Source organism: Vidua macroura, chromosome 5 (assembly GCF_024509145.1).
Source record: "Vidua macroura isolate BioBank_ID:100142 chromosome 5, ASM2450914v1, whole genome shotgun sequence".
In the NCBI taxonomy this organism is placed as follows: domain Eukaryota; kingdom Metazoa; phylum Chordata; class Aves; order Passeriformes; family Viduidae; genus Vidua; species Vidua macroura.
This window is the reverse complement of record NC_071575.1, coordinates 44,173,430-44,199,585: the sequence shown is the minus strand read 5'-3', so window position 1 is coordinate 44,199,585 and position 26,156 is coordinate 44,173,430. Positions and strand designations below refer to the sequence as shown.

The following is a 26,156-nucleotide window of genomic DNA, read 5'->3' as shown; positions in this document are numbered from 1 at the left end:
TCATTCAACCAATCTCCAAGCAGCTCTCCCCTGAGGTGGTGAAACCCAAGGGCATCTTTCCCAAGGGTTAGACTTTAATGGATTGCACTAAGTTTGTAATTCTTATATAGATGCTTGATGAATCTTGCTTTAAACTTCATAGAATATCACGGTTTCACAGAATACCAGATTGGATGGTGTCAAAGAAGATCAACCCCTTTGTTCTGTAATTATTCACGTAGGAAGATGATAGGTGATCTGAAACTAAAACATGTACAGCAAAGTCGAGCTGCTGAAATGCTCAGGATACTGTCAGTAGTGTATTGGCCTTTCATTCTCCGTCACCATTTAGCTTGGGACCAAACTTCCCACAGCAAACACTTGAGAAAGTTAAGCTGAATTATTCTGCAGACACAGAACCTACTTCTATTTATAGACATCTGCTTGAGATACTGGCATCAGACTCCAGCCCCAGTAGGCGTCTAGACAGTTTATTTGCATGAAAATGCTGTTACTCCCACCCAGAGAACACAGGTGGCATCTCTGCTAACAAAACAGTACTATCATCCTTCTCCCAGTACCATATAATAAACTTCCAATGAATGTTTTGCTCATGCAGATTGGAGAGAGAAGCTACCTCCAAAACCCTATGTAATACATGATTTTATTTCTGTAGCTCCATACATACACCTGAGAAGGCAGCTACAACAGGAATTTCACTTGGATCCTGATGCTCTGCCCTTCATCCCTACCACCACCTTGCAGGAGCAGCTACTTCCATTTGTACTGACCTGGCATGAGCAGACAGAGCATCTGTCATTCTCCAGCACCCAAATCTGACCATTGTGCTTGACTTTGCCTTCATGGATACAGTCTCCCGTGCAGTTCTTGCCATGGGGACACCGACAGTCATACCCGCCATCCAAGTTAAAGCAAACAGTATCATTGGCACAGCTATGCCTTCCAGTTCCACATTCATCAATGTCTGCAAAAACATGCCATAGAATGCTCTTAGACCACACATTCAATTAACAAAAATTTTCTTGTGGCAGTCAATATAAATAATTCTTAGCCATAAGGCCTTCAGCTGAAATTAATTTGTAGTTCACCAGAATGGGGAGAACTTAAAAATTAACAAAAAATATTTTTACAAGTCACATCAGCTTTTTTGGCTCATGTTTTAACCTGATATTTTGAGTTTTGCTAAACATATTTCCAAGTGAATGCTATTGAGTATGGTAGATAGAATGAAGAAACCACAGGAAACATGAGAGAAAGAATAATTCTTAGCTCCCTAAAGAGCCTTAGTTTGTGGCAACCATACATGACACATGCTATGTGAAACAAGAACAGCTTCAGAATTGTGTCTTTAAAGCCTTTTGCTGGCTCTGTCTAGCATATATGAGTTCACTTGATGAGAATTTACTGTGAAAGGTGATGTCTGACCTGTAAGCTCATTTAAGTAAGCACATCATGCTTTAAATTTCATCATTTATTAGAATGTAAAAACTAGAATATTTTAAATATTCAAGTTGCAGTGACAGCTATAGCCCTTATGTCTAGAATAGAAAATAAAGGAAAAAAAAATAATGTCTCCAATGAATAAAAATAAATTATTTCAAAACAAATATCTCTCAAAGAATTAAAAAGTACTTTAAAGGCCTACTTCATCAAAGTACACAGAAATATTTTGCAAAAGCAAGCTAGCAGCACATACTACCTTCTACTCAATAGTCTTTATTTTGCTTTTACAGCTGGTCAAATGGAGAAAAAATGATCATGGAAAGAAGCTTCAAAGGGGCATGAAGTAAATAAATATATGCCATAAAAATTGGAAAACAGAGTAAAGAGCAGAACTATGGTGATTGCAAATATTGAGATATTGAGTTCAACTCTAAATACAATTTCTCAACAGTATGGCCCAAGTTCTTGATTAAAGTTCATTAAAATTAGTGTTGTTATCATTAAATCTCCACCACAGGAGTGAGATAAAATAAGCAATATGGTCGTGCATATATCTTTCACCACCAGCATAAAAACCTAAAAAAAAAGCACTCAGCTTTGGGTTCAACAATGGAAATGAAACCTCCAATTCACCTCAAGCACATTCAGTTTACAGCAAAATAATTCAATTACCATTTCAGTTCCAAGTGTAGCTATGGTCAAAACCCAAAAAATAGTTAACAAGTTGCTAACATGAATATGAATTTGGATGAAAAACAGCAGGGAAATTATTAGAACTCCACTATACGAATCAGCAGCATAGTGGGTTTCCTTCAAATACTTTGTGCAGTAACAGTGGCATAATCTTAAAAAGAATTGCAAAATTACTAGGGCTTATGGGAAGATTGAGAGAAATATCATTTGAGAAGAAATAAAAAGACATGGATTGCTCATCTCTAGAAGAACATCAGTAAGAAGGGGTATAACCAAAAAAAGAATACTCCAAAGAAGACATGTTGAGAGCTTTTTTCTCCATATTGGCTAACACACTAGAGACAAGGGACAGTGAATGGAACTGAAAGACAACAAACTTATCCCTGATAAAAGGAAATAACTTTTATACAATGCATAAACAAACTACGACACTCACTGCTACAGAATCCTAAGAGGCAAAAACCAATTGCATAGCCAAAAGTGTATAAAGCTAGCAAGAATATTCAATTTTCAGTGCTAACAGATTTTTGGAGAGAGAGATCGTGATTTTTGGATACATTTCATGCATTAGGACTCATGGTACACTTATTTATGTATCAGATAATCCAGAACAGGCAAATAATCTCAGATCTCTACATCTTCTACCTCACTTCCTTCCAAGGCATCTGGAGGCAGTCACTGCTGTAACAGGGCAGAAGATAACTGGGACCATGAACCTAATTCAGTGTGGCTGAACAGCTGAAACATCACTGGCACATCAGACAGGGAACCCACCCCAAGAGTCAGGATACACGACCAGTGGAACAGGCAGCCCTGCAGAGGCTGTCCAGACTCTCAACTTGACGGTCTTTAGAAAAGTAGCTAATCACTTTAGAAAAGTGATGCCAGTTTGGGCTCTTTCCTTCCTGTATTTTCTCTTAAATCCAGACAGAAAGTAATATAATATGGCAATTTAAGGTATAGCCGTTCTTAAGTCATGCAATAACAAGAACAGACACAAATTCAGTTTAAATGTAATGATTTGGATTAACAGCAAGATTATCATCAAAGTAATTTTTCATAAATTACTTTCCAAAAGTTGTACTCATTTGTTTAGAGCAGTATTTTGTACATAATTTTCACACAGCTGTCATAAATTTATAATGTCACTTCTCAGCAATCTATATACTTAACAGAAGGCAGACATACTTAATGAGGTAACTGGACAAAGTTCAGCTGTCATGTAAATAAGAAAGGTTTCCTTTAAACAACAAATGGTGATCCTTTAAACACCGACTCTGCTTTCAGCACTTATATACAAGTCTATTTCACAATTTTCCAATAAGAAAAAGGCTTCTGAAGTTTATTTTTCAACACAGTCACAGTAACTGAAAATAATGGAGGTTTCATCATTGACTCTGGTATCGAGCTGAGCTTATCTGGCATTGAGAACGTCTGAAAATTCCCAATCTTGTTTTTGTCAGTTGTTTGATTCATGAAAATAAATGTTCTGGATAGGGCAATTTAAATATCCCTAGTCACAGCAGGAGCTATTTACATTTTGAGTCTAACCTAATCAGAAACAGCAGTGTGTTTGTGATGCAGCAAGAGAAACACCAACTTTTCACGCATTAAACTCTCATCTACATTATTCATCCACATCAAACTTCAGGCATTATCAGCAAAGAACTTGCACACACATCATCCATACCAAGCAAAACTTTGTTCAGTTTTTTTTTTTACTTTAGACTTTTAATAGATAGTGAATCATGTTACTGAAATTGTGCTTACAGCCATAACCAGCTGTGGACAAGGGACACTGGCTGCTGTATCTTTTGTGTTGGAAAGATGGTAAGATTATAGATTGCATATTCCACTATATCCAGCCACAAAGCCATTTTATGACTGCTCCCATGCTATTAACAAAACACAAACAACCCCCAGCCCCCTCCCAAAAGAAACCAAAATCAAAAAACAAAACAAAACAAAAAAACAAAACAAACCCCCCCCCCAAAAAAAAAATAAAAACAAAACAAAACAAAACAAAACAAAAAAAAAACCCAAAACAAAAAACCCAAAGAGTTCCCCACAAACCACTCAAAAACAAATAGCTCACTTCAGGCTATTTACAAAATACTGCTTAAGAACAAGAACCAAGCAGCTTGATGTTAGGACATTAGAACATTATGTCTCAAAAGACTTGGAGGTTTGCCTCAATAAAAAAAAAAAACATCAGAAGTGAAATGTAACTAGTTATCTAGTGCTAAACTGAGAATCAGTTCTTATTTATCTAACCTACATGAAAAATTACAGCAGCTTTCTGTCTCATTTTTAAGGATTTTCCTTTTCTTACCATCATCTCTAGGTGCAACTTAATGTTGCAATAACAAAGAAATATCATGGGAGAAGAAGTAGCAATACATGTTACAGAAAACCAGGAGTTAATTCTATTACAAATAATTTACTGCCTACACAGGAAGAATACCAGACTAAAGCCATATAATATGGTGACAGTTCTTAGAATGACTAAACTCCATTTGCAGTATTTGTGAGACTGCAGACATAGAAAACTCCATAAAAATGGGAATTTCAATTGCTCCAGGTTGTGACCCAAGGTTGTATTTAAGAGATTCACTGACTGTTTCTTGGAAGAGGTAGTCAAAGAAACGCAGAGGGACAAAGCATCCATTTCACTTGGCCCTGAGCAGCAAGCAGCCTCTGATTCAGAGTGTCTCATCATTCTGATATTGGTTAAACTCTCAATTTTTAAAAGAAAAGGGGAACATTTGTATCACTGAGAAATATTGGAGGAGATGGCTTGGGAGGGTGGACAGTTCCTTTGCTCTGAAGCAACTGAAGTTTTTCAGTTAACTTTGCTCTGAAGAATAGTATTAGCTCAGTAAGGTTAAAGTACCAGGATACCTGAGAATCTTTTGCTTAAGGCAAAAACGTAAGGAGTGCATTTGCTAGGGAACCCAAGACTGTCTGAGCAGAAAGTTCTATTTCTGTTCTTTTCTGTCCTGAGTAGATCTATTGACTGGTGTAATAATTCTTCAAAGAGTGAGTGAATTGTGAATAATTTATTTGTGAGGTCATGTAAACCACCTGTGAGAGTGCTTACCAGATGTGGAAGATGAAGAGCTGAGACTTCAGATGTTGGTAACATCAGCTTGACAGAAATGTCATTTCCCTATACAGTAAATGTGTTCAAATTGCCATCTTATATATTTTGTATAAGTTTCTGATTTATCAGTCCTTTTATAAAAGATGAGAAACTCTGGAAATTTTGTTTTCTTCCCACACTCCAGAATATTGAAATACTAATGTGTCTCCATATCTGCCTTCTGTTTGGTGATGCTTAAGTTGGGCTCCCAAATTCAATACTGAAGCTTTAATGCCTATAGCTCTATTTGGGATAAATGGAAAAAACAAAAGAAGTCACTTTATTTGCTGACTTTTAATGATCATGAATAAAAGCAAAAGGATTTTGATGGAGCTTTGTGAGTGCTAATAAGGTTTCCTGCTGAAGAGTAGTGATTTTATATTTCCGGTTTCCCTTAACTGCTATCAAAAATAAAGCTTCTGATAAACTTAAGTGTAGGATTCCAAACTTACAGTGGTTTTTCAACTTCAAGAAATCTCATGTACTAGTTAAAATACTGGATGCAGTGTGAGATAAGTTGAGACATCCTGACAGCCAGCAATTCCTCTGCCTTCCAGATCCAGAGACATAGATGCTGGAGTGACCATTTTGGACTTTGCTCAGTCAGTAAGGCTGGGGAGCATACTGAGGCTCGTAACATGCCTCCATCCCTCATTATCCTGGATTGTTGAAAACAGACTTCAAGGTGAGCCTCAGCCTCTGTGCTGTCAGGCTGGCTGCTCTGTCACACAGAGAAGCAAGCGATTCTAATTCTGGAAGCAGGATGGCAGAAAAAACCCATAAGATACTTCAGTACAGAAAACCCAAATGGGAGTTCACATATGGATAAACTCTTACAACCAAAAAAAGAATCTTTTATGAATTGGGCATTCTGGATTGATCTATCCAAACCTTTCATTTGCAACTGTCTCATTTAAAGAATGTAGTACTTGCTGAGAGTGAAGATACATTGATCTCCTATTCTCTACTAACAACAGCTGGTACCTGACAGATACTCTTGGTAAGTCCTAAGGGGCTGCCTTAATTAGGTGAGCTTTCTTTGGATGTGGATGTGTGCCAAATGTCCAACAACTGCTGAGGCATAACCTGCACTATTCTGGTACAAACCAATATAGCCTCCTTCTTCAACTGATTATGGAAGCTTTTAGACATTGCAAAGGACAAATTCAAGGGAATCAGAATGTTACACAGAACTGCAGGGCAAACATTAATGGGGCCTGAACTTTCTTATTTTAGGACTTTGCCCTCAGTTATTCTAGTTTTTTTTTTTACTGCTATGAAGCCTGAGGATGCAATATCTACTCCCTTAGCCCAGCTCTCTTTATGAAATGGTACATAAGAGACAACCTTTAGAACCAATAAGACTGTTTAAAGAAACTATAAAGAAAAGCTGTCAGGGGCAAAGAGAAAGACACCAGTTAATATACCATACTGAATGCTATATTTACATATATAAAATGTAAGACTTTCCAAAGCCATACAGTCTCAAGAACTACATGGCTAATATTTCACTTTTCTGGAAATATAACGAGGCATAACATAATTCTATTTCCAAGGGAAAAACAGCAAGTGCTGCTAAGAGGTTGAAGCCCTACAGCTGCATTTCCCATAATTTCTCTCAGTAATTTTTATAGACACCATAGGTCTACCTAGGGGTATAATGTGAATCAAAACTATTAGCAAAGGGATCTCTAGGTCTTCCATTGCCTGTAGGTACAATAAAATGAGCTTATGAATTTTTGCATTCAAGTACATTAGTCAAAATATTCAATATTCTCAGTTGTGCCAAAGAAGCAGCAGTAGCCAAGGTCGGTAGATGTGTAAAATAGTCAATTCAGTAACTATTATTTCATTATCAAGCACTGACAATGTCTAGTGCTACCAAGGAGCCCAGCTCTAGGTGGGAATATTTAGTATGATGTCCTAAAAAGGACAGGTGCAGCTTTGGAATTCTGTTAAAATAAGGCTTTTAAGGAAATGCTTCTGTGAACATCTGAGCATCTGTGATTTTAACAGAGGTGTTTCCACATGGATTTTTAAAATCAGAGGCTTTGCAGAAGGAAACAAAGAACTGATTACACTGATCACTAAAACGCTTTGTGTAGTATTATCAGCACATGTGCAGGGGAAACAAACAGACCCAGATTTGAGGAAGATGATGTAGAACAGTCAAGAAAGAAAATCTTCCTTGGCTTTTAAAGGTTTTTTCCTCTAGAAGAAGGACCTTACTTCAAAGCAACTCTAAAACTTACAAAAGATGAGTCAAGTCAAGCCTATTATGCACTCTATATAAAACACTACTTTGAAGTAGTTTGCACTGTTCCTTCTACAGCTCTGCAAGCTGAAGCACTTGAACAAGACAGAAAGTTTCAGAGGATGCTGGTCCTGGATAGAGTTGAAAGTGAGAATTGGAGAACTGTGATTTGAAATTTGAGATTAGTATAGCCTGGAAGCTGCTGCCCCATTAAAGTGACTGTCTAAAAGACCATCCACCAACAGCTCAATCTAATCACATCTAACTAGGGGTTACTGAAGAACTACCAAAAAGAATCCATTTTCTTTTGTCTTTAAACCCAGTAGGGAAATCTCTTACAGTGGAAAGATCTGACAGCAGAGAAGATGATTGCTTCTGCACTACTGTGTTGTGCTACTGCAAGTTCAACTTTCCACACTGCAATGGATTTTAGGCTGTCTCTTCATGCCCTTTCTGGTTTTATTTTTATCTGAGACAACAAGTCACAAGCTCCAATCCAACAAAAAGTGATGTGGTATAACTAATCAAATATCTAACCTTCCTCCCCATCAAGGCCAGGCTGGATGGGGCCCTGAGCAACCTGGTCTAGGGGGATGTGTCCCTGCCCAGGGGGATTGGAACTACGTGATCTTTAAGGTACCTTCCAATCCAAGCCATTCTATGATTTTGTGATCTCAAGTTGCTAAGGATCCTAATGTTTGGAGCTGCAATCAATCAAACTGGAAGTGTTCCACTGTTAGTCACGAGGGTTATCAGCAATGAAGATAGTTTTCTGGCATCTGTGATTTAATTCTAATTACTTGTTATCCTCTGTGTCTGTTTAATAAAGAGCTGCTGGCTCTTTGTAGAAAAGGTCAAAACAGTCTAATAATTGCAGCTTCTGTACACATGTAGCAATCCCCACATTTCTTTTCCCTTGGCTTTCTTTCCATTTGTTTAGAATTTGCTGCTTAATTGATACTTGTTTGCACACATCATAACACAGTCACTTTGTATCATGTATCTCTCTTGAGACATTATGTGCCAAACCACTATCTTCAACCCACCAGGTAAGTGTTATACTGACACTGAAGATAAAACTTGAGCTATTGAGAATATTTCCATATATGCCTGGCTGGCCTATTTATTTCCTGTGACAGAAGTGCAATGTTATAATCAGAGGGATCACAACTTATTCTTTGCACCTTCCTGTCCTAACTCCTGACCAGCTAACACTGACATTTAGTTAGTTCTTGACAAAGAAAGCTCGACTTATGAAAGCAGTGGTTGCCTTAAATTGCTGATTCCTCTTGGGAATACAGGCTTTCAGCTGTGATGAAAATGTGTTGAAATAAAGTATTGATGATGGGTATACCAGAAAGGTCATTCTCACTCCTGGAGAACTGTCTGTGTGTCTGCCTTAGAGAAATTAATTCAATTGCTTCCCTTTGGGACTGATGCAGCCCACCAATGTGAGTTTAAACAGCAATAAGAATGCTTACACTGTGAGCACTGAATATTTCAGCACTCAGAGAAAGGGAGAAAGGGTGGTAATTTTGCCCTGAGAAGTCCATGGCAAAAAAATACTGGATTGCTCTGCTATTTAAGAGCAGCAGCATGAAATATCTTAAGAGCTGAATAACATTCCGTACTAAGAGATCTGCATGTGAAAGTAATTGTGTTCTTATTAATCTGCTGTTCTCTCTAACATCATTCATGAACACAGAAAACCTTTCCATCTCCTTGTCCCCCTTGTCTCTATCTCTTGTGCCCTGCACGTTGCACCAGCCCCTATGTCCACTGAGCTCCCTAGTTTGTAAAGTAGGTCTGCAAATTGCTGCCTTCTAGAAGCAGCTAGCCATTACACAGGAGAAACACCATAGTATTATCCAAGGTAAACGTAAGGGTCTCAGGGATGCATAATCATTTTCTGCAATGGGAAATATTTTTATCAAGAACTATTTCAGTGTACGAGGAAAACAAAGTGGAAGAAATGAGGTCTGGATTAAGGCCCATTTCTATACACAAAGAATCTGACATATAAACAGATTACTGTGGAGTGACAGATTACAGTGCATGCTACCAGCCCATGGGAAATCACGTATGCAAGGGACAAGCACAGAAGCAGATGCAGGGCCAGAGAAACTGCATTTTAATCACCATGCCTGACTTTACATATTATGTTAGTAAAACACAGAAATGCTCCACTTACACTCCACGTTACAGGAATATTCATATTTATATTATTTTGCCTTTGATGATGATGCTTATTTAGACTATAATTCTTTTGGGTCAAGGTTTAAATTTCACTGCAGTTTTCAAGACAATGCTTGACCAGTATAATCTGAAACACTAGATATTTTCTGGACTTTCACTTTCATGTGAACCATAACAGTACCCCACCTTTTTTAGACACTTACCTTCACAGGATTCTCCACTTGGTGAAAACATCCCATTGTCATGGTAGCCATCTCTGCATTCGCAGTGGTACCAACCAGGCAGGTTAATGCAGTTAGCACGGCTGTCACACTGAACAAAGCCATCCGAGCACTCATCAATGTCTGTTTATTAAGAACAACAAAATAGAAAAAAATTCACACAGAGAAAATTGCTGTATTCATCCAAAGAAAGAACAATATCCCTGGTGTTTCTAGGTTTCACAGAATTAGTTTCATTACTGACATTTGAATTTGCAGAAATAATTGCAGTGAAGTTTTGAATTGTTTCCTTAAAAGTACTTGGCTAATGATTTTGGGCCTAACAGCAGCAGAGGAATTGCTAATCCCAATTTACTGCCTACATAGTAACAACTCATTTTGTCACAATACATGACAGGTAATCTGACATCTGTTTAAACTGCTCCTAATATGAAGAAAAGAATTAGGTCCCAGTTCATAGAGTAAGAGCTTGACCCTTTGAGTAGTGCAGGCTGCCTGATAAAATAAAGATTTTTTTTCTAGGGGTATATAAAAACATTAAATATTAGCTCTGGTCCTTGCTTATGCTTTTGGTGACAATTTCAGCTTAGAATGGCTTCCCTATCCTGTGGAGCTCCTATTGATTTATGTCAGCACCTCTGAATCCCAACATCACTGACTGCAAGCTCCTCTCTAATCATCAAAGAAAACTGCTGGGTTTCCAAACAAATGCTTAAATCATGAGGGTGAAACACAACACATTCTCCTTCTCCTGGAAATTCCTTTGGGAAATGTGTCTCTTAAACAACAACTTCCACTGACTAAACTTTACAATAACAATTTATTATAGAATGGATTTTTTTTTTAATACACTCACTAGATCCAAAAATCCACCAAAGCATGTTCTAAAGACACCTGAACTCATGGACTTAGCAAAGATGCAGAGAACTTTGTGACATGTTCACTTCCAGTGCCTTCAGGTACACAGTAAGCTGTACTAAGGAACAGGTCCCAGAGTATGAGTGCTGTTAACAGGGAATAGCAGGAGTATGGAGTCAAACAGGAGTAAAACTGAGTTGTTCCCTATCAGATCACTGCCTTATCACTGTGTTTTATACCAGAAGTAGCATATCTATCTGAGCATCAAGCTGACTGAGAGGTGCCTATAGAACCAACACAAAGGGAAGCACAACATGTGCAAACTGCCTTCAGAAACAAAAAGCTCTTATCACCCTCCACCTTGAGTTTGAACAATGAATAAACTCTCAGTGTACTGGCCACTCTGGCCAAGGCAAGGATTCAACCTCTCTTTAAAGGCTGAATCTTTAAAACTAAGAACTGAAGTAACAAATTAAGACTCAAACTCTTAAAAGTACATCAGCAGTTGACCAAGTATCCTCTAGGACGCAGATATGAAGGTGTGATGTGGCCACTGAGATACATGTGAAATATGTTAAAATTCTGCCCACAATCCCTGTTACCTCCCATTTATGTCATTTGCTATTTTCATAGGAGAAAGTATAAACTGACAAAGAAAATAAACTGTGAGCTATAATAAAGTATGCAATTTCTTTTCTGAGAATAATAATGTGTGGCTAGATAGAAATACTCTTACCAAGTATTTTGTGAAACCTATTCAAAGACAAACTTTATAAAACCCTGAGACTTCCTCATCCACTGAGAACACTTTGTTCCACATTTCAAGGTAATAAAAATATTAGTGTGTGGGGAACACCTACATAACCTAGAAGGTATAGCACAGTCACCCACATTTGGTTTTGAGTTGTGTTTTTATTATACATGACATGGGTATGTGGGATGCACTCTGGGTATTTTATTTACATGCCAAATAATTGTTTTAAAAATTTCTTTGGAATAACTGTATAACTGTATAATGAGTGTATTGGTTTTTAAAAGCTTTACAGATCCTTGACAAAATCTCATTAGAAATTTTTGCTATGATGCATCAATCTGATTTTCTATCAACAGTGTCTCTAAACAGGCAGCCCTGATGTACATTACCAGTATTTATAATGATAAAAATTATCTATACTCCTGCTGCAATATTGCAGCAAGTGTATATTTTGCTGCTTTGTGCACCACAAATTAAGTCATAAGTCTCTATTGAATTAAAAAGAAAATTTCAACTCCACTATGAATTCCAAGATAATCATCTGAGTAGTTGTGCTGCAGGACTGAGAAATGCCAAACCTTTACAATCTTCCACTATTCAATGTGTTCTTTCTAAATCAGTATAAACTCTGGCCTTTTTCTTGTGAGCAGCCAGGAGCCAGTGGGACCTCAGAGGTGTTTGAGAGATCAGAGGAAGATCAATGAAAATTATGTTACAGTAGTGAGAAAAGGTTGGCTTGCAGCCTGTGTCTTATCTACTGCTACTCGCTCAGAAAGCCACAGATAACTCATGAAAAAGGAAAGCAAAAGAAGAAAAGACTGCAATCTGGAAGTTCCCTTACCACTGGGAAATGTGCTGCCTGGCTGCCAGCTTGTCAGGCAGAACAGAAGTGACCCTGTTAAATACCTGGGATCACCTGGCCAGTACAACATAACTTGTGGTTGGCTAAAGCTACAAACCCCAGAGAACCAATAGTGCATGTCCACTCAGAGGCTGAAGAAGAAGAGCTGTTGTTAAGATTTTATGTTAATCTTCATACTGGCTATGGAATAACATTGCATTAAGACACTGGATTGCATGTACTTCTTCGGGAAAGTGGAATGTATTTATTGGTGATGAGCTGGAGAAACTAGTGTTATTTAGGTCAAAGTAACAGAAATGAATTAAAGAAAGCCTGTGTTCCTCTCTTCAGAAAAATTTATTGTGAATCTATAAGCATTATAAGTGTAAGTGCAATATCACATGCACAAGCGGAACACATTCAGATGAACTCCTTGATTATTCAGGAAAAACAAGCCGTGGATGTCACATCAGTATTGGTAAAGTGACAACAAAAGCAGCTTCTCTGTATTTATTTGCAAACTAGCTCATGAATCTGTAATACAAGAAGTATTACTTGGGATGAAATGCTTTATCCGATGTCAATAAACAAAGTAATACATTCTTCTGGTTTTGTTATGACTGCATGCAAAGTTGGAGTGGAGTTACATAAGAAAGTGTCATCGTAAGCATGTATGGAAGCACACTGCAGGTCTTGAAGAATGTCTTACTCCCCACAGATTGACTGCCATTGCATTGGAACCATCACTGCATCCATGCTGAATAAGACATTACTCCTTTCAGGATTTTGCAGCAAAGAAATCCAAAACACTTCTCACCACTAACTTTTTAGGCAAATGACATCTTAAGCATGTGCCAGTGGGTTTCAGAATATAGATGTTCCTTATGCACAGAATTTTGTTTTAATTCTCACAGTTAATGCTGATTATTAATTCTAGTAGAAACGTGCTCTGTAATGGGACAAAATATGACTGTTGCAACTCTGTTAAACAGAAAACCGCAGCAGAAATGTGTCTTACAAAGCAAAAGCACTGATTTAATGGAAAATTTCTTGACATTTGGATAAAAAGATTTCTGTTTTCAAATAGGCATAGCCTGGCTCAGGAAGTGCTGCAAAAGTATCTACAACTGAAATTATCTTATTAGTTTGGGAAAAGCAGACAGAATTAATTTTCCCCTGTCCTATGGTGAAACTTTCTTGGATGAATCATCTTGCAGCTGCTCAGTCAGAGGTGTGAGCTGACAAGAGAAGAAAAAGTTTTTGATTGAAGTTTTGCTTGGCCAGTGGCTATGGTCTATCAGTGGGTTATATGGAGTATTATCAGTGATAATGAAGTCCTGTTTGATGCTGTACTAGAAAAGGATGGAAAATGAAATATTACTCTATAAAAGAAAGTTAGCAAAAGGCTTTCTATTTTCACTTACGCCAGTCAGCCTTCTTATTTCCATATTTTGTAACCCAACTCAAAATTTTAAATTTTCAACTCAAATTTTTATGTTTTTGGTTTTTTTTTTTGCTGAGGCCTCACTCTAATAAAGTAGACACAAAATCATATGCATTTTGAAAATAAGAGCTGTATATGCCTAGCTCCCCTTGCCATGACATTTGCTCTCCCAAATACCTTCCTTATACCTCAGGATCACTCTCTTCGTTAACCATGCCAACAGTTTTGGCTATTATACCCTTTTCTCTTGGGAACACTGTGAAAACTGCTCCCTGAAAAGTAAAATAAGATCATTAGCAAATTATCCACTGGTATAAAAAGAAGAAAAGGAGAACTAGCTGTCAGATTCATATTATTAGAGAATTTCTGTATAATAGGACTTTCTGAAGACTGAAAGTGGTATAAAATTGCCAATTAGAAAGATAGCAGTTCTCTTTTATCCAGCAACAGGAACCAAGCTCTAATGTGGTCAAGCTGCACTCAACAAAGAACCATGGTGTGGGGGAGGGGTGTTGCTACCATTTTATATTACTCACTTCAAGACTTAAATGTTAATCACCAAATCCTTCTCTTAGAAAAGCCTGCATTACAAACTTAGAGAGACACAGAGCACAACACAGTCCATAAATATTTTCTGTCCTAAACTGCTTTATCCAGGTCAATATAAACCAAAGTCCTTGCTTGTCCAGAAGTCAACACCACAGATTGGAAGCTGTGTATATTTAGAACTCAGCTGTCTCCACACTGGAAGTTTTTTTGTGACAGAATACTATATGGCACCTAGGTAAGACTGCCAATTAATAGAGACTCCCAATTGCAATAATCTGCCCCATTGCTAATTGGGTTTTGTCATTGGATATGGTTACAAAGATTAATGAGCAGCCAGCATCTTCCAGAATGTTCAGTCTCTTCTGACTCAGCCCAAATTTGAGACCTCATTTCAATGGCAACAGCCTTTCCAGCCTAACACTTACCTCCTGAGCCATCCATATCCCAGCCCCACATATAGTATAAATGAAGTGCAAACAACTGAAAGAAAAATAATTTCAGCAACAGATCACTGAAGAAGTGGTTTAGGAGACTTAGAAGCTGCTTAAACAGATACATCTTCAATACACGGGGTTTTTTTCATGGGTACATTTGGAACAGTCAGACTCTGATATGCCTTTGCATATGTAAATACAATTTCAAGGATATTATGTCTGGCTTGTATGTAAAAAGGTAATGTTTCAACTATTCAGATTTATGCTCAGAATATACAGTAGTATTAAGATGATGTCTGTGTTATCTAATTTTAGTAAATACATATGGAAGGAGGAAAAGGACTTATTCAGTAGGACTAAATGAAAGTTCACTATAATACATGATGTATTTGCTGTCAATGACTCAATTTTCTGGACTAGCCTTGAAAAGGGTTCATCTCTGCTGCAAATTCTAGAGTCCCATCTCTCACATTTAAGAACCGAAAAGTGTTTGTGTTGATTTTCATGTGACAACAGATTTCTAATATGATGATACTTGAGAAGACTCTCCTGTTCAACCAGACCTTTGATTTGAGACCTTATGCAAAAAACACGTCAAGGAGGAGAAATGTAAAATTCTGGAAGTAGCTCAATATACTGGAGCTATCTTACTGTTAAAACAAAACAATAAGAACTTTGGGATTTCCATCCCACTACATTCTCATATACCATATGCATAAAAATATCATAAAGAGGAATAAAACCCTCAAGAATGTAGTGGCTAAGAATGCTGACATAATCCAGGAAGATATCAGTGATACCAGAAAAGTTGTTTGGAATGACTTTTAAATTATTTTGTAAAGTTTGATCAGCTCCTTTTTTTTCTAACACTGCTCCTGACTCCAAAAAGAACTTTCTTCCTTTGTCAATCACAGTCCTAGAGCCTGATTTTGTTTACAATCTCACTCTGATTTGTCATGTTTGAGGAACTCTTTAAAGATATGGTATCATATCTCGAGTACTAGGGCATTCTTTTCATTGTATGGTTCTCACATCAAAGTTGTCATTAAACCATAGAATATTCTTGGTTTTAATTACAATTTCATCCCAACATTTTATTCAGTTACAAATTTAAATCATAAAGGGCAAGCTTATGGATGGCCCATGGGACACAGCAAGGAGAGGAGTCACCCAGAAGTCTATCCTACCATAACACAATTCCATGAGCAGAAGAACTTTCTCTACACAGCACTAGAAACACCAGTTATCTCAGCCACAGCCTTCAGAGAAGAGTAAAGACTGTGGCACTTCCTCTCCCTGCTTCCCTGGATAATGAATAAGGCCCATCTTGAGGGGAAAAAAAAAGTATTTGGAATGTCTTTGGAGTTGCTGCTTCTATCTCAACACCTCCCAGATCTAGTAGAACTTATGGTTAAGTCATCTTAAAATTGCTTCGACAGGTGGAGTCAGTGCTGCAGATGATATGTTCTTCACTAAAAATTTCCAACTGTCATGTTGCATGAAAAAATAGCTACTATTATAACAAGTCTTTTTTTTTTTTCATTTTAATCCCAGCAAGACCATGATTGCAGTTTATAAAATACCCTGTCCATGGAAAACTAATTTAGTTACATTAATGAAAAGGAAGCAAAATGTGATTGAGAATGTAATACAGAATTATAGTTCATTAATTCTTCAAGTATGCAATTTTCCAGACTCCTGATCCCCCATTGATTTCTGCACACCCCCATAGGTCCTGCTAAATGCCAGCAAAAAGAAATTCAATCGTGTTGGTATTTCATGTGTGGCAGTGGCAGTGCTCCAAAATTAGATAGAAACGTTATCAAAGGGAATTTTCCACTGACTGCTTCACCATGTGGCCCTGCTAGCAATTCTTTGTTGTGAAAAACTGATCAATCACAGATCACACCAATAACTGAAACTATGCCTCCCATTGCTCACTCAGTATCATCAAAGAAAGTGTATTTGTAGCAAATACAAATTGAAATTCAGAGCACTTAATTGGCCATGATGAACTAGGTGCATTCATGAATACTGCAAAATAAGCATAATTTATTTTTCAGCTCTATTGTGTGACACCAATCATGCCAATCCTCATTAGTAAGACTAATTAAGAATAATTTGGCCTCTATTTGTAGTTGTTGACAAAGAGATGGTTTTGCTTTCACAGAGTTTATCATTCTCAGTACAGCATCTCATGTTAACTAGAACAGATGCTTCTGTTTGCTTATTAGCCCTATCTCGAAAAAGAAAAGTACTTCTTTTCTCCAAGATAGCAAAAACACTTTTATACCTTGACATACCTGTTTTAGATGCCTACTAGCATCTGAAAGTCATATCACTGCATCTGCTCATGAGAAACAGGACTAACACACTAGTGGGCAGCTGCTAAAAATGGCTAAGGGTATCTGAGTTCTAAAAAAAAGGGAACTAATTTGAAAAGAGAAGAGCTAGGTTTGCCAAATGTTACCTCTTTTCCAGTGAGTGTGAAGGAAGCCTTCACTTGCACAGTGTACTGACAAAAGATCTTGGGTTTCCTCAAGTGAGGAGTCAAGTCAGTCATAACCATGAGTTAGGATGTTTTCACATGAAAGACTGATGCCACCAGCATATTCTCAGCCTTGTAAAAGGTTGTTTCAGATCAGCTCTGATCTGTTAAGAATTACAGTAAATTTCCAAGCATTTCGTTCAGAGGCAAATTACGGAAAACAAACAAAAGAGCCCTCAAAGCAACTCAAACACAGTTTGGGGAACTAGGAATTGGTTTTGACACTCTGATTTGAGCTTGGTCTCCTATCATAGTCCTCTACTCTTTGGTCAGGGTATTGCACATAGTATATGTGTGTTAAAGTTTAAGACATTCTTACCTACATTTTATTACCAGTGGCATCTTACCAGGACTCTTAGGCCATAGACAACTAATTTGCATTGCTACTCCTGAAATCCTGTCAAATCATGTAGAGATTGTATAAAATTGCTGAAGCACAAAAAAAAAAAGCGAAGAAACCCATTTACATTATTCTTTCATCTACAGTTGACAACAAGTCATCAAGAAAACAGTAAATATTCTCAATATAAATATGAAAAAGCTGTAAAAACAGCTTAAAACTAAATCACTATTTCTTTGCTTGGGCTATAAACATAGCATTGGCATGATATGTACAGACTGCAGACGTCCTCATGTTGACAGCAAAAGGAAGAGCTTCATAGGGATACAGGACAATGACTGGCACTGTTATAGATTTTAATTCCACTAATAGTTGAATGACTCATAATTCATGAGAGAGCTTACAATGAGTGATGAAGGTCATCCCTATCTCCCTTATATAACAGAAGAAAATTCTATTATAATGCTGCCCAGCTGCACTACTCACATTCTATATATAGCCCACTGTATTTTAAGAATGTAGCTGAAACTTTAGTTTTCATGTTTAATAAAGGACTTTTTTCCCCATAGCAAATAATAGCTAAGTAGTGGATGCATTTAGATTTTTTTAGAAATAACAAGAAAATCCTGTCTCCTTAGAGCTGTTTTGTAGTATTCTGTCTTCCCTGGTTTCTTTCTCCCCATTTCTTTTCCTTAAGCTGCTACATATACGATTGTAGTTTTGCAGCAAGCTAAAGAAAGATATAAAGAGAAAAAGGTATCAATACGTGACTCATCAGCAAAGAAAAAATCTTCTGTGATTTAAAATTTGACACTGAGGGAGGAAAGAAATTATATGCACCCAAGAAACTGTCAGGCAAGGAATATGGAGAAAAAGACACAGAAGGATGAAGCAGCAAGGCATCTTTAGCTATAAAACTGAAAGGATGAGGTAAGCAGGGTTCATGCCTAAATCCAGAATGTGCATTAAATTCAATATGGGCATTTTTTGTTTAAATTCTGTAAAAGATTTTCTTTGTGAATAATTATAAATAAAAATGTAAAGCAAAGTAAAGCAAGTAAACATTCCAAGCTTCTAAAGCCCTTGTCTCCTGCTATTTTTGAGCTTATTTGTCCTATCTGAGAAAAATTCAGGTGAGAACAGGGAGAGTGACCTTCCTTTCAAACATTGCAGCCAGGCAAAAGTATCTGATCTGCAGAATCCTGGTTTGCTGCAGATCTCATTTGTTTACTCTCAAAGACAAGTTTTAAACCTTTTTTTATATATATAATGAAATAGACATTTTTGAATATGTCCTCCTTGAAAGTGGAAGGGGTTTTTTTACGTTTTACAAATTCACTGTACTTCCCACTGACAAACATGCTACAAACCCCACCATGTTTTCTCTCAGCTATTTTAACAGAGGGGCAATGGGAGAAGAAATGAGATTACCTACATCCTACCTAGACTTCTGCTACTCTCTTCTTATGGAAACTTTTTCACCTACTCAATTTTCAATCAAGCCTCGTGTGGCTTGATTCCAAATCTGAAATGAGGAGAAAGTGGGGCTCCATCTACCCCTTGCCCTTACTCTCCCACCTGCTTTATTTGGTAATACAAATAGAGCATAGAAGTCACATTACATCACTGATAGTAATTGTCCATATTGGGGCTGATGCTATTTAATGCCTTCATTAATGACAGGGATGAAGGGATCAAGTGCTTCCTCAGCACGTTTGCAGATGACACTGAGCTGAGCGGTGCAGTTGACACACTTGAAGCACAGGATGCCATCCAGAGGGACCTGGACAGGCCTGAGCAGTGGGCCCATGGGAATCTCATGGGGTTTGACAAGACCAAGTGCGAGGTGCTGCACCTGGGCTGGGGCAAACCCTGGTATCAGCACAGGCTGGGGATGAACAGATCGAGGGCAGCCCTGCTGAGAAGGACTCAGGGGTGCTGGGGGAGAAGAGGCTGGACATGACCAGACACCCAAAGCTGGGCATGGTCCAGAAAGCCAAACACATCCTGAGCTGCATCAAAAGGGACACGATTAGACAGTCAAGGGAGGTGATTCTGCCCCTACTCTGCCCCTCTACTCCACTCTGGAGTGCTGCAGTGCTGCAGCCAGCTATGGGCTCCCAACCACAGGGAGGACATTGACCTGCTGGGGTGAGTCCAGAGGAGATCCAACAAGATGATTAGAGGGATGAAGCACTTCTCCTACGAGGAAAGGCTGAGAGAATTGGAATTGTTCAGCCAGGAAAAGAGAAGACTTCAGGGTAACCTAATTGTGGCCTTCTACTACCTGAAGGGAACTTAAAGGAAAGATTGGAAAAGACTATTTACAAAGGGCATGTAGTGACAGAACAAAGGGAAATGGCTTGAAAACTGAGAGTAGGTCTAAATCAGATGTTAGGAAGAAGTTATTTACTATGAGGGTGGTGAGGCCCTAGAAGAAGTTGCCCAGAGAAGCTGTGGATGCCCCTTCCTGAAGGTGTCCAAGGCCAGGTTGGACAGAGCTCTGAGCAACCTGGTACAGGGAAAAGTGTCCCTGCCAATGGCAGGGGGGTTGGAACTAGATGGTCTTAAAGGTCCCTTCTAGTCTAAACCATTCTATGGTTTTTTTGATACTGTGATTGAAGTCTTGCATTATTTGTTTCAGACAGATCTTACAATGTAGACCACACTTGTTTTTTGTAGAAGTATAACAGCCCCTGTACAGTTCTGCTGGCCTCTAAGGACATTTGATTTTTATGATACTTTAAATACTAGTTTGATATAGCACCACCACTAGTCATTAACTTCATATTATTATACATTTTCAAGGAAAATATTTGGAAAAAGGGAACAGCAGGAAGTTGTTTTGTACACAAACAAAATGAGTTTCAGAATCTCATGAACAGCTTATCTATACCATTTATGTCAAGTTTGCAACCGATCCATTGAGTACACATGTCTATTTTTCTGTTGCCTTAATCAACACTTGGAACATTGTTAACATAGAGCATTCCTTGCAAGAAAGGTACATTCTCCAGCTGAACACAGTATCTGAGATTGCCAATCACATCTTCTTTTTCTGTTTTGAACTTCCTCTTAATAGTAAATACAAAGACTTGGCTTTTATTGGAATATAGCTAGCTGAAATTTGCTGAAATTGTAATAACAATTGAAATTACAATAATTTACGATTTGCTAGATTTTTATTAGTATTGAGGAATATGCAGTATTCTCTTTTCAGCAACAGTCCTTTCTGAATCTAAACTTAGACAGTAAACATCACAGACTCAGGTTTCTATACTTATTTCTGAATAAAAACCTACAAACCTATTAATTTTTTCCATGAGGAAAAAAATCTCATGAAGAAGGGTTTCAGCAGAAACTCTGTGGTGTAGTTTCTGGTACTCTCTGTAAAGGATCTTGCAAATTCTTTTGAGCTGGAGAATAAACTTTAAGTACTTTATGCCCTTCACACTAATGAGTGGAGAATGTTCAGGCAAGACAAAGATGCTATGTTAGATTTGCAAGGCCAGATTTTCTAAGGCAAACAGGCTACAGCAGTGGCTGCTATGAGAAGCTGTCAGAAGCTTCCCCCATGTCTAACAGAGCCAAAGCCAGCCCGCTCCAAGACAGACCTGCCACTGGCCAAGCCCATGCTGGGATAGTGTATTTAAGAAGGGGAAAAGGTACAACACAGTTACCTATTGCATAGCTTATCAACAATAAGCTGGAAAGATGATGGCTCCTAACCTCATAATTTATGTAAGGTTTATCAAGAGGACTACAGGAACAAAAATACAGGAACCGAAAGCACTCTCTGCTCTAGAGCAGCCAAATGAGATTTTTCAGAAACTTTCTACAAATATCAGATTTGACAGTACAAATTAGGCCTGTCTGCCTGGAAAGTCACGCTCTGTGAGTGAAGCTATTTCTCCCTATTTATCTCGCCTGACTGGAGAGTCAGGAACAGATACAGATATTGTGCCCTATGCAGTACATCAGAAAACTACATTAACCAGAGGCATGTAAGCAGTGCAGAAGTCCAAATTCCTAGAATTACTGTTCTGAGAAACTATTTATTTGAAATTGAGGCAAGTAAAAAAAAAAAAAAAAAAAAAAATATATATATATATATATATAATTTCCAAGTTCTGAAAGGACTTGGTGACACCACCAAGATATTGGATTAGATAGTTCATGGGAGCCCAGTTCTGTATTTGAATCATTGCTCTTATGCACATACAGTGCCTAAGTAGCTACTACATACAGTGGCTCAGAAAGTAAAATTTAATAGTTTTCACCCTGGGCAACACAAAAATTACAGTAAAGTGACTGTGCAAATTACTGTGTTGATTTTAGCCTACTCCTTACAAGTAGTTCTTGTTTAAATTTCTTGTTTAAATTTCAAAAGTCACTTTATATTTTGAAAGCATTAAAAATTTTACAACCACAAGGAAAGCAGTAATGTTGTCACTCAGGTGCTGGTACATTCATATGGCTTTGTAAGGAAATACCTCATACAGCCATACCCTGCTAACCTCTCCTCATGTCACCAAAAAAATTCTATCTGAGGATGCTTATTTCAAATTGTATAACTGTAGTTCAGTGATAGGACTGCAGAACACAAATTACATATTCAAAATTCATTATTAGGGTTCCATATCAACTGACTGGAAATTTATCACAGTGACATATTAGTCTAAGTTAGAACTAGCCACTATGCTTAAAGAAGACACAGAAGTTGATGTTATAGGATTCTTTCCATTAGTTTGCTCATGATTCTACTATCTGCTTTTCCTACAGGCAACACTAAACACACTAGTTATATGCCTTACCTCAATAAACCAAGGCTAGTTCTAGCTTCTGAAATAAGTAGCTGACATGCAACATAGCCATCTTTGAGAAGGGCAAGACTGTAATGCAGACTACTCATTACTCAGCCTGTGCAAGCTGAGTAGGGACTTTATGTAGCAGAGATGTAATTTATAAAACATGTTTCAACATCCTCAGCAAAATCATTACATTATTTTTAGCAGCTGGGCCCTGTCTCCTTCTGCTGAAATGGAAACCACAGAAGATATTAATTAAATGAAGGTGTAATTCAGAAACGTTTTCATTTCAGAGATTCAGCTTCCAAGGATAAAAGGCACAGTTAGATATTTACTGTTAAAGTTCAGCCTGTTTTAACGGGATACTGAGAACTCTGTGCTTTTATCTACATTTCAGCTACAGCTGGAAAGGTGAAACCTCTCAACCCAACATGCCACATACCCAAATTTCAACAGGGCAGGAAGCTAGGAGACTTGCCAAGGAAATGGAGAGCACTTGGAAGTACTCAAAGAAGAAAAATGGCAGTGATTCCCCAAGGCTATGGCAACGAAGTCCAGCAATGAGCTGGACATGTAGTAAAGGCACAATTGAGTTTCTCTGGGCTCTGTTCTGGGTGGGGTTTTGTTTGTTTGTTTGTTTGTTTGTTTTTGCATGCACCAAAGGAAAAGTTTATAATAGCTCACAAAGTTTGAAAATTACTGTCATTGAAATGCCAGACTCCAAAGTGACTCCAAAGGCCTGACTTTCAGACCTTCAGAACATAATGAATTCCTATTGCAAACTGGCATCTATTAAAATGTTTTATGCTGCAAATCATGCTTAAGAACTATCTTCTTGCAGCTTTTTACAGACTCTATAGAGTAGCTCTACTTCCTCTTATTTCCATGAATTGAAATCAGATCATTAATGTAAATAAAACATTCCCTGACAAAAGTATCCTCTAACTTCTGTTTCAAACTTAGGAGTCCAAAATCAGGAGCCTGAATACTCAAGACACCTAATTCCAAACAAGCCCAGTGGACTATGAAAAGAAATGAAATAGGGGAGGTGTCCCTTCTTTGTATAACTCTTGCTTTTAAAGTTACACCTTTAATTAAGCCAAATGTTAGTAATAATGTATGGCTGAATTAATGTAGAATCTGTAAGCTAAAATTTTTCTCAACTGTTGCATTCAAAGGTAAGAGCTTTTTCTGCCAGTTTATTTTCAGCAGCTTGAAATGGATTGTTTAGTAACAGGTGGACATGATTCCTGCAATAACCAAGGAAAATTCATTAGCAGGAAATTCAAATGGCAGAAAATCATCCAAAAACTTGCAGCCACCTGTTAACAAAAACTACATCAAAACACTACTAGTAGCAAACTCTGCTTTTTTATCTCATGCATAATTAAAAGCTGTCCATAGGAAAACTCAAAGCGCAAAACAAGTGTGGAAACTCAAAAAATAGAAGCTGACAAGCAGCAAAAACGCAGTAATTTTGTATGCATACACTAGCAGATATGCATATATAGTAGGAGAGCAGGTCCACTCCTAAAGCTCTGTCTACAGATTAAAGGAGAGTTGCAGTAACATCAAGCATATCTAACAAAGTCATCCTGTTCTGAGTTCTAAATATAACACACTTCAAATACAATTTAAGACAGCACTTAAAAATGCCAATTGAAGATTTCTTAATTTTGCAAAGACGACAGTATTAAGTCAGGTATTTTGAAAAAGTTTACCAGACACAAATACATTTAGATTTACTTGGTAGTCTCATCTCTACACTGCAGAAAGCTGCTCTACTTGATAAACTGCTGGTGTGTCTTATAAAACTTAAATTTTTTTTTAAATATAAACCCCGCCTCCCTAAGCCAATGAATGTATCCCCCAACATTAATAATGTCTCAATCCATATCCTTTGGGAGGAGACATAGAAATTCTCCCACTCATTTTTGTGACTTGATGACTTTTAGCCTCATTTTTATTGGCTTAATACCAATTTTTTTAAAAAGGTGGTATTGGCTGATATATCTGCATATGATTCTTCCATCTGCCACCTCCTTCCACTGTTCCATTTCCACATGGCACATTTCATCATTAATCTAAAAGGCTCCCAACAGATCATTCAAAGATGTTGTAACAGCTCTGTGCTCTGTTAACTGCAAGACAGTCCACAGTGAATATTGCACACTGAAATACCCAACCAGCAGTAAGAGTTGATTCTCTTTCTTATGTTTCCAACAGAAGTGAGATTCCTACTGATGCCCCAGAAGCACCATTTTGGAAGAAAAAAATGTTATGAAACCATTCTTACTTACACAGGACTTCACTTCTCTTTGCAAAAGCTGCACTGAGTTTAGGCTGCACAGGGAGGAGCTAAGCATAGACAGCATCATCCCTCTCAGGCTTTGGGAGAAATACGGATACTGATTGAGTATGCAAGTATGGGTTTTGGAAAGGAAATTTTAAACAGTGAGGTGCTCAACTCCTTCTTCACTTTCGTCTTTTTAGGTAAGATTTGCCTTCAGGTGTCCCAGGTCACCAAGACCAGTGGAAAATTCTGTCTGAAGCAAGACACATCTACCCATGGGGAAGGATCAATATCTAAATAAACAGGGAAAAAACACAGGTCAATCAAACCTGATTGGATGCACCCAGAAGTGCTGAGGAAGCTGGATCATGTCACACTTGAGGCTAACCTGAATTGTCTTTGAAAGGTCAGGGTGACTGAAAGAAGCTCCTCAGAAATGGAAGAAAGCAAATGTCCTTCCTATCTTTGAAAAAGGCAAGGATCCAGGGAACTATAGATTAGTCAGCCTCACCTCCACCCCTGGGAAGATTATGGTATCCTCTAAACAGATTAAGGATAAGAAAGTAATTTGGAACAGTCAACACTGATTTATGAAGAGGAAATAATGCCTGACTAACCTGATAGCCTTCTAAAGTAAGATGACTAGGTTTGGTAAATGGGAGAAGAGCAGTACATGTTGGTTATCTTAGCAAAGTTTTTGATACATAACATCCTGAGACAAGCTAAAAAGTGAGGGCTAAATAAATGGACAGCGAGATAGACAGAAAATCTGCAGAGTGCCCAGCATCAGAGAGCTCTGTTCAGCTGTACAACATCCATTTGGAGACTAGTCACTTACCAACATACACCCAGGTAAACAACAAGTGCTGGGCCAGGACTGCTTAACATCTGCACAATAAGGCAGAGAGCACACTCAGGACATGTTCAGATGATAGGAAATTTGGAGGAGAAGTTGGTACGCCTGATAGTTTTAGTGACATTAAGGACCTCAACAGGCTGGAGAAACTGGCTGCTGGGAAAATCTTCAAGTTCAGAGGGAAATGCAAAGTCCTACAACTATTAAGAAACAACCTCAGGCACCAGAAGGGCAGTGGAAAAGCTACTTGATAGAAACCAATCTGGAGTTGCTGGTGGACATGAGCTGAACATGAGGCAGCATTATGCACTTGTAGCAAAGGTGGCCAACAGCCTCCAGAGTTGCCAGCAGGTCACGGGACATGATCATGCCCCTCTGTTTCATGCGCTAGAATCCCCTCTGGACTGCTGGATCTTGCACTGTTTTCCTTAGTACAGGAGAGACATGGAGCAAATCCAGTGCAGTGCAGTGAAGATGATTAA

General features: G+C 38.0%; 1 protein-coding gene across 2 annotated transcripts in view; it reads right to left on the bottom strand.

Moving 5' to 3' along the window:
• The window catches only part of NELL2 (neural EGFL like 2), a 133,572-nt gene that overhangs the window by 6,249 nt on the left and 101,167 nt on the right, over positions 1-26,156 (bottom strand). For both annotated transcript variants that reach the window (XM_053978297.1, XM_053978298.1), the window contains exons 16-17: positions 9,932-10,072; positions 771-964 (exon numbers count right to left, since the gene is read on the bottom strand). In XM_053978297.1, the coding sequence (XP_053834272.1) occupies positions 771-964; positions 9,932-10,072 (335 nt within the window). The remainder of the gene's footprint in view (positions 1-770; positions 965-9,931; positions 10,073-26,156) is intronic.